The sequence below is a fragment of the Narcine bancroftii genome, chromosome 10 (genome assembly GCF_036971445.1).
Source record: "Narcine bancroftii isolate sNarBan1 chromosome 10, sNarBan1.hap1, whole genome shotgun sequence".
NCBI classification, from domain to species: Eukaryota; Metazoa; Chordata; class Chondrichthyes; order Torpediniformes; family Narcinidae; genus Narcine; species Narcine bancroftii.
Genome location: NC_091478.1, coordinates 23,132,142 through 23,151,311, shown reverse-complemented (window position 1 = coordinate 23,151,311; position 19,170 = coordinate 23,132,142). Strand labels below are relative to the sequence as shown.

The following is a 19,170-nucleotide window of genomic DNA, read 5'->3' as shown; positions in this document are numbered from 1 at the left end:
GTTGGTTGGGGTTGGGTGTTTCCTCCTTTGCCTTTTGTCAGTGAGGTGGGCTCTGCGGTCTTCTTCAAAGGAGGTTGCTGCCCGCCAAACTGTGAGGCGCCAAGATGCACGGTTTGAGGCGTTATCAGCCCACTGGCGGTGGTCAATGTGGCAGGCACCAAGAGATTTCTTTAGGCAGTCCTTGTACCTTTTCTTTGGTGCACCTCTGTCACGGTGGCCAGTGGAGAGCTCGCCATATAACACGATCTTGGGAAGGCGATGGTCCTCCATTCTGGAGACGTGACCCACCCAGCGCAGCTGGATCTTCAGCAGCGTGGACTCGATGCTGTCGACCTCTGCCATCTCGAGTACTTCGACGTTAGGGATGAAAGCGCTCCAATGGATGTTGAGGATGGAGTGGAGACAACGCTGGTGGAAGCGTTCTAGGAGCCGTAGGTGATGCCGGTAGAGGACCCATGATTCGGAGCCGAACAGGAGTGTGGGTATAACAACGGCTCTGTCTACGCTTATCTTTGTGAGGTTTTTCAGTTGGTTGTTTTTCCAGACTCTTTTGTGTAGTCTTCCAAAGGTGCTATTTGCCTTGGCGAGTCTGTTGTCTATCTCATTGTCGATCCTTGCATCTGATGAAATGGTGCAGCCGAGATAGGTAAACTGGTTGACCGTTTTGAGTTTTGTGTGCCCGATGGAGATGTGGGAGGGCTGGTAGTCATGGCACTTATCCAACTGCTAAGTGTTCGACATCTGAAGTCAACAGCATGTAAGAGTAAAGCTTAATGCAAACTGTGGACAGAACTTTATTTCTAACCTGTTTTGCACAGAGTAACCAGGGGCATCTTTATATTAAAGTTATATTATCTTTTTTAGCATTTCAAACTACAAACAAAAATTCAATAGGCTGAATATTTATATCAAAGTTTTCCCCCAGTTTCAGAAACATTTGTTTGTGAATGGAGGATCAAACATACCTTAATTTCCCCCTCCTTACCTGTACCTCATGCTTAATCTTCCATATAAAAGAGAGCCCTTAGGTGATTAACCAGACTTCTAAGTTGTGTATTTATCCCTACATTCCTTCCATTTATTCCAAAAAACACCAATATCAACCCACCAACAAAATGGACTCAGATCCATATTAGTTGACAGCCCATTCTTAATATTATAATTCAAAATACTTTTTGTGCAAACAAATCTTAATTATCAAACAATTTGAATGAACATAAATAAATAATATTTGTGGTTCTTGTCACCCCATTACAGGAAAGATGTGGAGTCTTTGGAAAGGGTACAAAAATGCTTAGTGTAGTGGTTAACACAACGATGTTACAGCACCAGTGATCAGGACTGGGGTTCGAATCCCATGCTGTCTGTGAGGAGTTTGTATGTTCTCCCCATGTCTGCGTGGGTTTCCTCCAGGTTTCCTCCCACCATTCAACGTGTATTGGGGGCTATAAGTCAATTGGGTGTAATTGGGGGCGTGGCCGTAATTGGGGGCGTGGCCATGCTAAGGACTTGCATGTGTTTTAATCGAGCTCTTCATGAGGAATATCAAAAAGACAGTTAAAATCTTAAATTTTTTTCACCAAAAATGGACAAAATAAATACTAAAAAACCAAGGCAGCCGAGAACAAAAATTGAGGAAGTTTCTTCTCAGCCAGGAACATCGAGCGAAAGTCTGAAAGGGAGCGGCGTATGAGTGGCTTGGGGATCGGTGGACCCCGACAGAGTTGGGGAGTCAGGATAACAACTAAAATATTATCCTGGAGAAAATGGAAAGCCTGAGCAATTGATTTGCAGGCATCAAAAATGTAAAGAGAGTCATGGTTGAAAGGATGACTGAAATTAAGGAAATTCTTGAAGACTTAATAGAAAGAATGAACTCAGCAGAAGTAGACTTGGTAAAAACACAAAATAAGCTAAAAGCTTTGGAGAAAAATGTGAAGCAATGGGAGTCGGACAGACAAGGTTTGCTGGACAAGATTGACCACATGGAGAATTTTACCAAACAAAATAACGTTCGAATTATCGGACTGAAAGAAGGAATTGAGGGAAGAGATCTGGTGAAACATGGATTCCACGAGTGGTGAGAGAAAACAAATTCAGAGAAAAATTACATAATGAAAGGGCTCACCGGACCCTCAGCCCAGGAGAGCCGGCGATCAGCGACCACGACCTGTCCTGGTAAGACTTTTGAGTTACGAACGGGAGACAATTCTGGGAACAGTATATAAATACTCTTACACAAAATATTAGCCACCTGAGATTGACCATGAAAAAGTGATATTTTTTCAAGAGTCTAGTCCTACTTTGATTAAGCAAAGGAGTTCGATGATGTAAAAAGACAAATGTGTTCCAAAAACTTGAAATATTCGATGATATACCCAGAGACTCTAAGGGTTGAAGGAGCAGAAGGTAATTGGTGATTTTTCAAGAATAAGAACGAGGTGGAAGACTTCCTGCAAGGATTATGAAAAAACTAAGGTTGCTAAAGAGGACTGTGAAGAATGTTTACAATGGGCCTAAGTAAAAGTTGTTTTTTTTTTTAAACCATCTTGTAGATATTGTTGAAAAGTAAATTTTATTTAAATTTTCCCAGAGAGCTCAGTAAAGAGTGAAAACCTGGGAAAAGTAGTAGCAGGATGAAGACTCTGGTCTACGGGGGAGAATGGCACCTGGAGAGGAGTATCTATAAAATATGGCACTAAAGGGATGGGTTCTTCTTCCTCAAGAGGTTCCACGGGCTTTTTTTTGTGGGCTTTTGGGGTTTCCTGTTTACATCACCATCAGGGCAAGAACATTGTGTGTGTGTTTTTAAAGGGGAAAGATCTCTATTATTTAAACAATTGGAAAAGTTTTATTGTAAAACAATATTTGTTTGAAAATTGATATGGATAGAATGCTAACATTTATTAGTTTTAATGTTAATGGGATAAATGGAAAGATAAAAAGGAAGCAGGTCTTGGCACACTTAAATAATTAAAGGCAGATATAGTCTTTCTAAAAAAAAACATCTAACTAAATCAGAACATGCTAAATTAAAAAAAGGATGGGTGGGGCAAGTATTTTCATGTTCATTTGGCTCAAAAGCAAGAAGAGTAATGATTTTAATTAATAAAAATATACCAATAATAATAGAAGAGACATTGACTATCCAAGCTGGAAGATTTGTAATAGCACATTGTGAAATGTATATGGAATCATGGATTTTTATGCATAAATATGCACTGAATGATGATGATGAAGCCTTTATGAAGGATATCTTTTTAAAAACAGCAGAGGGAAGACAAAATATACTGGTTGGAGGAGACTTCAATTTCTGTCTCGATCCAAGATTGGATAAATCACCCAGAACAGTAACAAGGGCAAAAGCTGTATTTAAATTTGATTGATATATGGAGGCAGGTTAACCCCGTAGAAAGAGACTATTCATTCTACTCAAGGGTACGTGACTCACGTACAAGGATTGATTTGTTTTTAATGTCTGCCTAGTTAAAAAGAAGAATGGTAAAAGCAGAATATTAGGCAAGATTTTTATCAGATCATTCACCATTAACTTTAATTAGTGTGTAAATGTGTATAGATGGTGCCTCAATGCCACACTTGTTGAAAAAGAAGGACTTTCATGAATTTATTAAGAGACAGATAGAATTATTTTGTGAAACTAATCATTCTTCTACTGATAACAACTTTTTAATATGGGATACACTTAAAGTTTACCTGAGAGGAAAAATTATCTTATACAAAAAATCTTAAGAGAGAATATGCTACAGAGTTGGATGGTTTAGAGAAAGATATAACAAAATTGGAAAAAGACTATCAGAGAACAGGGTTACAAGAAAAATATAGATTATTAAAGGATACAAATGGAAATATAACACATTAGAAATATATAAATTAGAAAAAAAATTCAAAAATGAAACAAAAATATGAATTAGGAGAATGGGCACACAAAGTTTTATCTTGGCAGATAAAGGCAGAGAAGTCATCTAGAATGATAAATGCAATATAAACAGAAGCCAATATTACAACATATAATCAAAAAGAAATAAATAATATTTTAGACAATATTATTTGAAACTATATAAATCAGAATTATTAGGAGAATAAAATGAGATGGATGAATTTTTAACAAATGTTGAACTTCTAAAATTAGAAGATATAGAATGAGTTGATTTCACAAGAGAAGAAATTGAGAAAGCTTTGGGTACTTTACAATTAATCTCCTGGGGAAGGATGGGTTTCCTCCCAAGTTCTAAAGACAATTTAAAGATTTATTGATGCCCTCTTATGATGGATATATTGGTCGAGACCCAGACTCTCCCAGAATCTTTCTCAACTGCTATAATTACAGTGCTACTGAACAAAGTTAAGAGACCCATTAAAAACTTCATCATATAGACTTATAGCACTTCTGAATGTTGATTATAAAATATTGGCAAAGACTCTAGCTAATAGATTGGGGCAATATCTACCAAAATTAATACCTACAGACCAGGTGGGATTTGTTAAAGGAAGACAGTCTTCAAATAGTTTAGGTAGACAATTTAATATAATACATGTGGCAAAATCAAAGTTGAATCCAAGTATAACCATCTCCCTAGATGCATAAAAAGTTATCGACCAATTAGAATAGTCTTTCCTAGAATTCCCTCTGTCCCCAGTGCTTTTTATCTGAGCTATTGAACCACTGGCAGAGATTATAAGGAGAGACCCGGATATTAAGGGCTTCAAAGTTGGACAGCAAGAACATAAAATTAGCTTATTCGCTGATGATGTGCTGTTATATATGTCTGACCCAGCTGAATCCTTGATAAAATTACAAACAATATTTGAAAAATATGGAAGAGTATCAGGTTATAAAATAAATATGGATGAATAAGGTAATGCCACTGAAAAATTTTGATTATGAAAGATATCAAAAAGGTAGTAAATTTAAAAGGAAGAGAGGTGGAGTCAAATATTTAGGAATAATGACAGATAATAATTTACTGAACATATAAATTTAATTACACTCCTCTTTTAGAAAATATAGAGAAAGACCTGCTGATTACTTTAGTGGGAAAAGTAAATTGTACTAAAATGAAGGTGATGCCAAGATTAGAGTATCTTTTTCATTCACTGCTTATTGTACCACCTAAAAATGTCTTTAAATTATTAAATAATTACATAAGGCAATTCTTATGGAAATACAAAGTGCCGAGAATTAACATGGGATTATAAGATGGACGATTTAGGCTTCAGGATTTTAAGTATTATTTATCAGCACAAGATTTTTATCATTCTTCTTTGAAGAAGACACTCCCCCCTCTTGGATCCAAATACGATTGAATTCAATAAAAGAGGAGACAGCAAAGGACTTTATTTACAAGTAAAATTTACAAGTAAAATGTTAAGTTAATAACCAAAAAAACATATGATTTAGAATATGGAAATAAATAAATGAGTGTATTAAAAAAAAAGCAGGTATATCATTAAGAACACTATTATGTAAAAATGTCTTGCTACCTATGAAGCTGGGTAACAAAATATTGACCATGATATGATAAAAGAATGATATATTGTTATGTGGAGGGATCCCTTATGTCTTTTCAACAAATAAGAAATAAATATGGAGTAGCTAATGGGAATTTCTTTTGTTTTCTCCAGTTAAGATCATTCCAAAGAGAAAGATGGGGCCAAATATGGCCCCACTTGAAATTAGTGAAATGGAACGAACGATTTGCCTGGGGAATACACCTAAATTTATAACTAAGATGTATTATGCACTCCAGAAATGAAAGTGCAAAACCAGGTTTACAGAGATCGAGAGGTGGGAGTCGGATCTAGGTGTTGCAATAATGGAAAGATGTTGCTCTGATCGGTGTTTGGATTGCATTACATCAATTATAAATGCAAGATGTAGATTAGTGCAATTTAATTTCCTACACCAATTACTTTTCACATCACAGAAATTGCATAAGTCAAAATCTGCAATATTTGAGATGTGCTTTAGGTGTGGGACAGAAATGGGAATGTTTTTACACGCTAATGTGGTCATGCGTGAAAGTGAGACCTTTCTGGCAGGATATTACTGGCATATTAACAAGGATACCAGGGGTGGCCTTCACGGGCACCCTTTTGGGGAATTTTATTGAAATAAGCAATAAACTAAATAAATTCCAAATTTCATTTTTTAGCATTGGCTAAGAAATGTATTGCAATTACTTGGCAGTCCAACTCCCCTTTGCATATCGCACGAGGGACTGCTGAGATGAATAGTTGTATACCTATGGAAAAAAAAAGAACAAATATGACATTTATCAAGATATGGCAGTCATATCTGGATCATATAGGGGAAAAATTATAATTACAATAATAAAAATAACAATAATAGATGCTGCTGTAGTATAAATGCAAGTAACTTCTCCATTCAGAATTTTTTTTATGGTCAACAAAAATGTGAGCCCTGATGGTGTGTGGATCTATATTGTGAAAAGGAAGGGATGGGTGGGGAAGGGTTGATTTGCTTTTTTTTGGTAAGAAAATGTTTCATAAAATTTGATATTGGAGAGTTTACTATGTATATTTATAGAAAAAAACAAAAAGAAAATATTTTTTAAAATGGGTGTAAATTGGGTGGCACAGGCTAATGGGCCGAAAGGGCCTGTTACCGTTCTGTATATCTACATTTAAAAACAAAGAGCTTCACATGTTTAAGAGATGGTGGGTGCTTGGAGTAGATATAGGAGCAAGTATGATATCAGCATTAAAGAGGCTTCTTGATAGATATGAATATGCAAGAGATAAAGGGATATCACATGCAAGAGGCAGAGTTATAATTTAATTTGGGCCGAAGGGCCTGTCCCTGTGGTGCACTGTTTCATACACAAACAACATGAGAATCTAACATCAAAATATTTTGAATCATCAAACAATTGAAAACAAGCAATATTGAATTGAAAGATGACATATTTATTTTCCTAAACTTCTAACCCAGAACTTATTTATGAAGGAAGAGTTTGAATTTCTTTAAAATTTATATGTCAAGAAAACAAAAGATAAAATTCCACCATATTCAAATTTCAAAATTTCCAGAGTTAGCAAGTGATCAAGTAAAATAAACAAGAGCAATTGTTGGAACATTAGAAATTGTTTGCATTACCACATCGAAACAGGATATGGATGACAAGTGGGTCTAATCTAAGAATGGAAAAATGCAATGCTCATGCCACACATTCCCTGGAGTTATATTCCAATCTTAATTCAGCAACTATTCAATCTGTAGGTAGTAGTTCTGTGAGTTTGGGAATACTTGCAGGAAAAAAGCAAAAGGAGGAATGTGGCCAGAGAAAGGAATGGGGGGAGGGGTGGGGAGGTTAGGAAACAAGGAGGACATTACCAGAAATTGGAAATATTGACATTGATACCATCTGGTTGAAGACTACCATGGTCCATTTTGCAAGTGGCCCCAGCCTGACATGGGTAGACATGTTGGTGTGGGAATAGGAAGAGGAATTGATGTGGCTGGTCACTGGGAGATCCATGATGTTACAGCGGATGGAGCAGAGGTGCTCAGTGAAGTGATCCCCCAATCTGCATACGGTCTCCCTGACGCAGAAGAGGCCACACAGGGAGCAACGAATGCATATGTACATCATGAAAATCAACATTATCTATATTGTGGTATCGTACGCTCATGTGTGGCTGAAGAGCAAGCAAGAATTTTGGTGCATCTGTACATGGTACTTGTGTGTTTGACGATAAACTCTCATGTTTACTCACACTTGCAAAAAGCGAACCTGGCTGGCAGTGAGGGCAGATCCTTCATACACTACTGCACACTGAACCTGAGGTGCCATGCATCTCTATGTGGGGTGTGTGTGTTTGATAAAAATGTCTGTTAAGAGATGCAATGGTCCTTTTTGATGTTTGTTCTAAACATCAGCATAAAATAGGGATCCTGTGTCCCAAAGGCTTTACCCCAGGATGTATACAAAGGCAAACATTAACAACAGGTGGTCTCATTAAAGGAAGGCTATAGATGCTTTGGAGAGGGTGCAGAGGATATTTACCAGGATGTTGCCTGTTTGGAGAACATATGAAGCAAGGGTGACAGATCCAGGGCTTTTCTCTTGAGAGTGACAAATGATGAGAGATGCCTTAATAGAGGTATATAAGTTTATGAGGAGCTTAAATTGAGTGGACAGCCAACACCTTATTCCTGGGGTAACAAAGCAAATACTAGAGGACATCTGTTTAAGTGGAGTGGAGGAAAGTTTAGGGCAGTGGTTCTCAACTTTTTTTACACTCACATAGCACCTTAAGTAATCCCTTACTAACCACAGAGCAGCTATGGTATAGGATGTCATAGGTGCTCTGTGGTTAGTAAGGAATTAATTAAGGTGGTATGCGAGTGGGAAAAAAAAGATTGAGACCATTGATTTAGGGTAGATATCAGAGGTACTTTGTTTATTCAGAGAGTGGTGAGTGTATGAAATGCATTGCCGGGGCTGGTGATGGAGGCTGGTACAATTAGGACATTCAAAAGTCTTAGGCATATGGATGTTAGAAAAATAGAAGGTTATGGGTGTGAGATAGGGAAAAATAGGATTTTTGTGAATTAGGTTATATAAATCAGCATAATATTGTGGGCTGAAGGGATGTACAATACTGTAATATTCTATGTTTAACTGCAGAATACCATCAGTTTGGTGAAAAAACTCTCAGGGCACGGAGATGTCCACAGCAGAATTCCACAGATTGGCTCATTCGCATGTGTGGACCACGTGCTGAGATAAGAAATGAAGTGTAGCTGCCACAAGCAGGGGAGATCATAATATTGTGTACCCCATCATCGGACACGAAGAAGCTAGGTCCTGTGTAGTAAATAACATCAGTGATGAAATTATACATATATTGATGCCATAAATATTGTAAGCAAATGCAATTGTACATTTAGTAGAATGAATGATGATAATCTTGGGGTCCAAGATTGGTTTGATGACAAGAGGTAGTGGTTGAAGAATGTTTCTCAGATTGGATATTTGTAACCATGGGAATTTGAGCTGGCTCCTTTGCTGTTTGTGATGGATATGGAAGACTTGGATATTAATGTAAGAGACGTAAATGATACAAAGAAATAGAACACAGAACAGAACAGCACAGGAACAGATTCTTTTGCGTGCGATATCTGCCCTGAACATTGTTCCCAAATTAAACTACACCAGCTGCCTGCACATGGTACATACTGTATTTGTCTATTCCCTGCATATTAAATGCTACTATTGTATGTGTGTCCACCATTACTCCTGGCAGCCCATTCCAGGCACCCACCACTTGCTGTGTAAAAGACTTACCCAGACTTCTCCTTTAAACTTCCCACCTCTCCCCCGCACCACCATCCCCCCCCCCCCCTTTCACCTTAAACGCGTCCTCTCTTGTGTGATATTTTTATCCTGGGATAAGGGTTCTGACTTTCTACCCTATCTGTGCCTCTCATAATTTTATAAACTTCTATCAGATCTCCCTTTAGCCTCTGATGCTCCAGAGAAAATAACTCAAGTTTGTCCAACCTCTCCTTGAATCTTCACAATATCTTGATAAATCTCTTCTGCATCCTTTCCCATTTCCAGAATGATGTGTTTAGTGACGAATGTTGTTTACGACTGCTTCAGGATATGGATCAGATGGAAAGTTAGCCAGAGCATTGGCAGATGTTATTTAATCCCAACAAATGTAAGGTGATATATTTTGGGAAGTCAAATGAGAGTAGGATATATACAATAAATGGTAGGAATGCTGATGAACAGAGACCTTGGGGCTCCAAGTCCATGGTTCTCAAAGTGGCAACAGAGGTCAGTAGGATGGTGAAGAAGGCATGTAAGATGGTAGGGCATAGAATATAAGAATTGAGATGTTATGTTTCAACTTTATAAGACAATGGCTGGTCACTCTTGGATGCTGTGTGCTGTTCAGGTCATCACCCTGTAGGAAGACACATGATTGTGCTGGAGAGAGTGTAGAGGAGAGTCAACAGATGATTGTCAGGATTGGAGGACTTTTGGGCCAAGGTTGGAGAGGCTGAGCTTGTGTTCCCTGCAGTGAAAGAGGCAGTGGGATGATCCAATATAAGTATTCAACATGATGAGGGGCACAGAATTTTCCCATAATTGGGTATAAAAAACAAGGCAGCAAAGGTTTAAGGTGAGAGGAAAGAATTTTAAAGGAGATATAATAGTTAATTTTTTTACACGGTTATGGTTGATATCTGGAGCTCACTGCCAGAGGAGATGGTAGAATCAGATATAATCACTAATTAAGAGACATTGAGCAGGGTATAGAAGGACATGGTCTTAATACAGTCGAATATGTGGGTGGACGAACAGGTCAGCGTGGATATTTTGGGATGAAGGCCCTATCCTTGTGCTTTATAAGTTGATGAACAAAATAAGTCTTGGGGAAAACAAAGTCAGCATAACACATATATGCTTCACATTAACCAGACAACACAAATCCAGACAGGTCCATCAAATCTGGACTGCAGCCAGGAAGGCTGAAATATTATCGCTACATTTCAAACAGTGGGAGGAAACTGGAGCCCTGAGGAAAACCCATGCAGACACAGGGAAAACATGTAAATTCCTTACAGACAGTGCGGGATTCAAACCCCTGTCCCAATCGCTGGCATTGCGCTAACCGCTACGCCAACTGTGTCACCATTTCAATACCATATACAGCTCTGTCTACCCTCTGCTTAATCTTCCAGGTATGATGCATTCAATGAACAAATACGTGCCTGATCAAGAACAATTGGTTTTGTGTTTAAACCTCAACTGCCACACTACTCCCTGTGGACCAGGAAGTTCGAAAAAAAAACTTTATAAAAGCAACAAAGAATAACACAATGCCTACAACTGTCTGCAGAAATCAATCAGTAACTAACCTGTAAATGATAAACAATCTCTTTAAATAGCACCACTGCTGAACATGTATTTACTGTGCAAGGTCATGGCAGGACTACACTTGAAATTATGAATTCCAAAATAACAGCATTAACGTTAAATCAGTGGTGCACACTGAATTGACAACACAATCTTTCTCATCAGCAATATTCCAGAGGACTTTGACCTTAACAAGATGGTGCCATGATCTGATACAGGATGGTGCCACAAAGCATTTTGTGTTTTGCAATGCTTTGGTGCTCATGCGGCCAAACATGAGAAAATCAAAAGTCTCATTTTACTGTCCAGATCTACAAAGTTGTCCCCAAACATAATCTTACACAGATACGCACTTCTACCCAATCGTGTAATCTCTGGTCTAACAGAGCCTGCATTGGAATTGCTGACAAAAAATCAGCTTTCAGAATACTTTGATGATGACTGCTACAAAGGAAATGGGAAGGTCCTCTCCTGCGACTTCACCAAGTAGTGAATAATTAATGAGATTTCATATTTGATATATTATTGGAGGGGCACCGCTTCAAGGCCAGCACCATCGGTGGAGAAAAATCTGCACTTACCTTTAAGGCCTAAAAGACTGCTGCAGCATCACTGCAGCGCCTCACTGTGTCCTCCGGAGCCAATGGAGGTGGGTCGACTGGTGCCGTAGCGCCGCCCATCAACATGATATCATACATACGTGCCGAGTGGGAAAGAGCCCTATATCAGAAACTGGCATTCGTAGGGCAGTGAATTCTAGGGCTAATGATAAGAACATACATCTAATGCTTTCCCTGCCGTGCACGCAGCCAGGGTTTTTAAATTCTGTGTCTCAGGCTGACGATGTCATTGCAATGTCATCAACCCGCCCCTAGCCAGCCGCTCGCAGCGGCAGCTCATTTGTGGAGTGTTCCGCTCCACTTGTGTGACCAGCCTGAGGAAAGATTGGATTTGGCATCTTGGACGATCTATGGAGGTAGGTTCAGTGACATGAGGGCGGAGAATATCCACCTTTACAGTTGCAATTTTTTTCTCTATAAACGGGCTATTGAGACATTTACTGAACATCATATTCATCATATTGCCTGAAGATCATATTCACCTTGAAATGCTCAACGGAGATGGTGGAGGGTATGTGGAATGAGCTGCCAGAGGAAGAGGTAGAGACAGGGACGACTGTCACACTCATAGATTCAGCTGGATTTTGGCTGAAGGGAAATCATTGGGACTAGATTGGTCAACAGGGACAAGTTGGACCAAAGGGCCTATTTCCATGCTGTAAAACTCTTATAAACATCTTTATATGTATCCATTATAAACACTTGAATGGCCAAAAGATGTTTGGCTAAAAATTGTACTCCGCTGTACTGTTTTGTGTCATGTGATCCAATTTCAGTGAAAGGTCACTTGAAAAGGAAAATAATGGATCCAGAATGATTCCTATTCCAGGTTCCTTGACTCTGACAAGGGGGCATGGATGACCCTGAACCTGATGAGTGGCCACCAATGGATCAGAATCAATAGAGGATCATTTAAGCAGCTTAGAAGATCACTGGGTTCTCCCTTTCCTCCAATATCTACATTCAGCAGGAGCATTGCTTAACTGCGGCTCAAAGAATTATTCAGGATCCCTACCATGCACCTCAATATCTTTGACCCACTACTATCAGGAAGGAAGTACGGGAGCATCAAAATCAGGGCTACTAGACTGGGAAATAGCATTTTTTCCACAGGCTGTGAGATTGATGAATGGTATCCTGTAACCTAGGATCTTATAAAAGAAATGGGTAAATTATTCCAGAACATACATATTTTAGAGAACCAGCACTGTAACCGGCCCTTCCAGTCCATGAGCCTGGGCCCACCAAATACCCTAATGAACCTACAAACCCCACAGGTTTTTAGAGCATGAGAGGAAACGGGAGCACCCAGACACGGGAGAACATACAAACTCATTACATATAGTGCCAGATTCAAACCCAGGTTTGCTAACCCTGCATTGCACTATCCACTATGCTGCCTCATACAATACATACTTATTTTACATTATATCTTTATGTATACGTGTAATTATTATTTGCTGTATATTGTGTATAGATGTGTGTGCACTGTGGTCCGGAGAAACACTGTTTTGCTTGGTTGTATATGTACAATCAGATGATTATGAGCTTGACCTTGAATGCAGTCCCAGGATTTTTGACCATGGATATCTTTGAACAAGTTTTAAAAGTCCACAAGCAGTGGGGTGGCTGAGAAAATGTTCCCTGATACCAAGAGCTCTGCACAGACCAGCAGCTCTCTGACATTCCAAGTTTCTGCCCTTGGAAAGCAGGAGGCCTGGAAACTGGTGCAGTGGCGTCATCACCCACTTAGTGCCATACTGTGTTCCTCACCTGGGTTGGTGAGGTAGCCCACATGAAGATCAGCACCAAAAGCTAAGCCGGATGACCACATCTTGAATGTATTTTGGAATGGTGGCCTTCTAATTTAAAAAAAAGTAATCGTGTCATCTCAACCCACCCTGTAAACCTGACATTCAGATTCCCAGCATGGACTCGCCTGACTGATTGGGGCAGCACAGGTAGCCTCGCAGTTAGTGCAACATTGTTCAAGACCAGGGATTCGAATCCCTCCCTGTCTGTAAGGAATTTGTATGTTCTCCCCATGTCTGTATGGATTTTCCTCAGGGGCTCTGGTTTCCTCCCACCGTTCAAAACATACTGGGGTCATGGGCTCATGGGCTGAAATGGCCTGTTACCGTGCTGAGGTCTAAATTTAAATTTAAAAAGAAATGATTCCAGAGTAAGGTCAGAGTCTATTGCCAGGTGACGTTAACTCAATTGATGTAACCTATTAAAGCAGTGAAGGAAAAAGCAAAATCCCGCAGCTGCTAGAATTCTTCAATAAATACAGGATGGTCGGGTGACACCTGCGGACAAAGGAATAGTCAACAATCCTCGAAGATAACCTTTCATCAGAATAAACAGCAATTAGATGTACACTCTCAATTTTCTCCACCAATGAGAAAGTCAATGAAAAAGAGTTTCCATGTTTACATCACAAAATAAAAATTCCCTATTGTTACACAGTTACAGGGTAAGCTCAATAGCCAAGTTGCTCACCGCTAAATCTCGAGTTCAGATGAAGGATCACTGACCTGAAATGGTAGTACTCCACAGATGCTGCCTGACCTGCTGAGCCTTTTTAAAATTAATTTCTCCTTTTATTTCATCAAATCATTTGACCTAGCCTCACAATCCCAACCTATTGCTGCCTGTGATTAGTATAAGATCAGTGTTTTAAATCCGAATGGACCACAACAGGGCTATAGGTACAAGACATCAGGAATAAAATTGCCTCATTCCTACCACAGCTCTTTCTGGTTTCCACAGTGCGGGCCACCATTGCTCGCTCAACAGAGACTAACTCCTCTTACTCCAGCGAAACTCAGCAAGTCGAACAGCATCAGTGGGAGAAAAAGACGTTTCAGGCTGGAGCCTTTCATGAAGGCCATGGGGAGAAGAGAAGCCTGTGCAAAGAAGACAGGACTGGGGCAAATGGGACAGGAGCCCACGTGTAATTTGTTTAACCAATGAGGAGGGAAGTATTATGGGCAGAGCAGTCTGTCCAGCATCTGCCAACCTCCCGCCTCTCATCAATTTTTCTAGTTCACCCCAGAGTTTAATGCACATCAGTCCAAAAATAAATCAACAGATAAACCTCAGGTTATATGAAAGGTTACTCTGGTGTGTTTAAACAAACCATTGCTGTGCCAACTGAAATGATTTCTGCTCTTACTTTAATGGCCTAACATGTTTATTATCTTTTCACCTAGCACACTATCAAATGGAACCAGGTGTAGCTACACCGAACTGTAAAAAGAAAAAGCACTACACAATCACTAAAGAAATACCAGATCCTTTCTTATTGTAATTACTTACTGTAATTGGGACATTCTGATGTACAGCAGCTGATGTCACTTTGTACATGGTGATCAAAAGATTTTGACCAGGACACTGGAGAAAAAAAAAGATTTTGTAGCTCATTTTTTAAATATCCATCCAAACAGAAAGGACTCTTAGATAGATGGCTTAACTCCACTTCTGCCTCTCCCCATCCAGTTCTTCTCCTTATTTTCCTGCATCCACCAGAGCTCCTCATGCTTTCTTCTTCCTGTCCTTCCAATAGCAGAGAAGCGTGGCTCCGAGAAAGACCAAGTGCAATATAACAGGAAAATGACTGTTTTCCATTTTACATTCTGTACCCATTTGGTGAAAAGAATGAGAAACAAGCTCAAGTTTTGATTAATGCGCCTTGCAGTTTGTATGTCTGGCCATACATCTGAATAAGAGGACATTGATTGGGAGTCTAGAACCAGAGGACACAGACTCAGAATGAAAGGATGTCCCTGTAGAAGTGAAATGAGGAGAAATTTCTTCAGCCAGATGGTGGATCTGTGGAATATGTTGCCACAGACTGCTGCGGAGGCCAAGTCATTGAGTATATTTAAAGCAGTGGTTGATAGGTTCTTCATGAGTAAGGGTGTCAAAGGTTTTTTTTTAAGACGTACAGCACTGTAACAGGCTCTTCTAACCCACGAGTCCATGCTGCCCAATTACACCCAATTAACCTAAAATCACTGTACATCAATATCCTATAATTGGGAGGAAACCGGAGCACCCAGCGGAAGCCTGCGCAGACACAGGAGAACTTACAAACTCCTTACAGACAGTGCTGAGTTCAAACCTGGGCTGTAACAGCGTTGTAGTAACCACTATACTAACCGTTACAGAGACAATGGAGTTGAGACAAAAAATACATTAGCCCTGATTTGATTGACAGAGGGCTAAGCTGAATGTCCCAGGGCAGGGAAGTCTAAATCTAGAGGGCTTAATCTGAGAGGTTAAATAGGCACCTGAAGGGCAACTTTTCCCACGGACGTGTGATCATTCAAATGATCCTGTTTCATGAAAGTATAAAACTTTCTGCCCCCGTTCACATCGAAGATGGTAGGAATAGGGACCAAACCAACAGCAACACTTTCTCATGCACATCTGACATGGGGAAAATGCCAGACAAGTAAACACTTATCAGCACTCTGTCCAATTTTATGTTGGGTGTTCTGATTTTTACACCATGATGTCAAACAAATTCTTCTCCTGTGGGATTACAAACCCAAGCTAGTTCCCGATACTTCGGCTATATAGTACTTTGTGAAGAGTTTGAGGAGATTTGGTATGCCACCAAAGACTTGAAAATTTCTACAGGTGTACAGAGGAGAGCATTTTGATTGGCTGCATCACTACTGTGTATGGACGTGCCAATGCACTGGACAGGAAAAATCTACAGAGTTTTGAATTTGACCAGTACCATCAGGCTTCACTGCATCGAGGAGATCGCCAAGAGGCAATGTCTTAAAAAAAAAGCAACCTCTATTCTCAAGGACCTTCACCACACAGGCCAGGCTCTCTTTACACTGCTACCATCGGGAAGGAGGTACAGGAGCCTGAAGACAAGCACTCAGCGGTATAAGGACAGCTTCTTCCCCTCTGGCATCGGATTCCTGAATGGACAATGAACCACAGATAACTACCTCACTTTCTCTTCTTTTTGAATCTCATGACATGTTCATGACAATAAATTCTGATTCTGGTATCTTTACTCATTGTTTTAAACAGTTGAAATACATACACCAGCACTCAGTTACCAATGAAAATTACACGTAACATTGATAGTTAATCTAAATCATTTTGATTATCCAATTAGGAAAAAAGGTGCAATAGATCCAACAATTTATCCATGGGTAGTTTGTTTACTGGTTTTGAATAAGACCCAGAAGACTTTTCCAGACAGCAACCGTCACCTGCCTGTGACATGAGGCAGGGGGTGAATTTTCACCTACTACCTTGGGGGCAGGGTATGGCAGGAATGGAACTTGGAAACAACAGATGGATTCAACTCATTCAAACAGAAAAGGGGAAAAGAAAGCAAATCCCTGGTTGGGTGGGAGGAGAAATTTGGAAAAATAAACATGCAATGGAATGAAGTGTTTTCATTTTCAGCAGAGAGACAAACTGATGTTGTCCCACCTTGTATTCTAAAAATCCCCATACTTAATGGCAATCAATGGAAAAAATATGTGATGAATGGGCAGAACCAGCCGCACACTTGCATGCGGATGGACCACATACCAGGCACCTAAAAAAGAAGGTGCCAACCTAAGAACGGTATGTAAAAGAGAAAGCTCACATCCAACTGATCAGAGCAAACCTACGGAGTCCTGCCATATCTTGTGTATTTTGTTGAAGAAATAAATGACTAACGGGAGGTGGAGACTCCAAGCACTTCCCTGTCTTCAACAATCAACTTTCAGGCAATGACCATCTCCAAGAAGGGAGGAACTGACCATCTACCCTCGACATTGAACAATGGTACCATAGCCTGGACATCGCCCTCCCCCCCTCACTCCCCCATCAATATCCTAGAATTATTCGTTACCAGCAAGTAGTGTCATTACAAAAGCAAGTTCTGGATGGATGTCCAGTGGTGAATGGTTCAATCTCAACATACCTAAGCCTTTGTACGATCTTCAAGACACTTCAGGAATCTGATGGAATACTCTCCACTTGCCTGAAGGAGAACAGCACCAGCATAATTCCAGAAGTTGACATAATCCAGGAGGAAGTTACAACCTCGACTGACACCCCATCCAATTCATGTTGTTAAACAAGAAAATCTGTAGATACTGAGGTCAAGTATAACAGGACGAATAGGTTATTCTTTACATCCTATGGATGCTGCGTGACCTGTTGAGTTTCCCTACACGTTGTCCAATGCATTTATTCTCTGTACCACCAGCGTACAGTGGCTGCAGTGTGCATCATCGATCAATTGCTCTGCTTTTACTCACCCAGTCTACTCACAAACCCATGACCTCTGAATCAAGAGTAAGGCCATCACCTGGGCATTCCCCTCCACACTGCACACATAAGCAGCAGGAGTGGGAAGGGTGAATTAGCTCATGCCTGCATCACCCTTTGATCTCCTCCTCGACATCTTTCCTGCCTTCTCCCCGCTCCCCTTGTAGTTTAAACATATGTCAACACCAAAAATGCTCTGTCTAATTTGGTGTTCGGAGTTCTGATTTCTACACCACTGATATAAAACAAATCATTGTCGTTCTCCACCTCGACTATATTCATTGATTCCAACTCCATGGCTCTCGGGAATGGCGACCTTTTAAGGAGTCACAACCTTCAGAGGAGAAATTCCTCCACTTTTCCATCTTCAGTTGTGAAACAATGCCACGTAATTTTTGCATCCCACCACTAGTACGCATTTTCTCTTTGCTAGAGTGAAATACTGGACGTGATTATACATGATCTCAAAAGTTATGACTGAGAACTGACAGTGTTACACAATCTCTACCAGTTGTGCAATATCCTGGAGCTTTTCTGAGTTACATCAGAGAGGAAGAAACATATTTATGGTTTTACATTTCTCTTGATTTCTTGATGAAGTTTTAAAATTCTCAGTCTTGCTTTCAAATCCCTCTGGGTTATTACTATCAGGGTAATTATCTCCATTCACTGGGATATCTCCCCTCCCCCTTCCATTCTTTTCATCTTTCCTCTGCTTAATTGTTCCATCACTAGAAGCCATACCTGCACTTGAGAGAGGTTTAAAGATCCCTCCCCAAATTACAGCACTTCTCTGGCTTACCTGCTCTAACTCCTGTCTCTTCTGAAAGCTTTTGGGTGTCCGACCCGATATCTGTTACAAATAAAAGTAGAGGCAGAGAAGATTATTTGGGTCCTTGGATCTGCCTTGTCATTTGATAGCTGATAATTTTTTTCTCCATGGTTTCTTCCTCACACTCATGCCACATCCATGATTTCCTTTAACTTGCATGAATTGACAAAATTTAAATTTTTAATAATGCTTCTGTGATTGTCCCAGATACCATCCTGACCTCTGGTGTGTAGTTTGCACTGTAATTCTTGTCCATTCAGTGTCACTAGTCATTCTTCTAATTTAATACTGATTTGGTACTTGTTCCTTACTCTAGTAGTATTTCTTTTAGCCACAATATTCACAAAATCCTGCACTTCTGTTTTATTATTGCGTTATCTCCTGTACTTATGTATAAGTTGACTTGCCTGGATAACATGCAAAACAAAGCTTTTCATGATATCTTGGTATTCATGTCAACAACCAGTTCAATTAATATGATCCTACTATCTTCCTCTCTCCA

General features: G+C 39.9%; 1 protein-coding gene across 5 annotated transcripts in view; it reads right to left on the bottom strand.

The window, feature by feature from the left end:
• Positions 1 to 339: 339 nt before the first annotated feature.
• Positions 340 to 19,170, bottom strand: part of sfxn2 (sideroflexin 2) — a 100,281-nt gene continuing 81,450 nt past the window's right edge. The window contains exons 13-15 of one of the 5 annotated variants that reach the window (XR_011345428.1): positions 14,858 to 14,932; positions 6,202 to 6,263; positions 340 to 741 (exon numbers count right to left, since the gene is read on the bottom strand). Coding sequence is in view for 1 of the 5 variants with exons in the window: in XM_069900176.1 (XP_069756277.1) it covers positions 14,911 to 14,932 (22 nt within the window). In the remaining 4 variants the exon portion in view is untranslated. Of the gene's footprint in view, positions 742 to 5,445; positions 6,264 to 9,400; positions 14,933 to 18,638; positions 18,690 to 19,170 lie in introns of those variants that run through there. The other 4 variants (XR_011345430.1, XR_011345429.1, XR_011345427.1 and 1 more) reach the window with 4 other exon arrangements.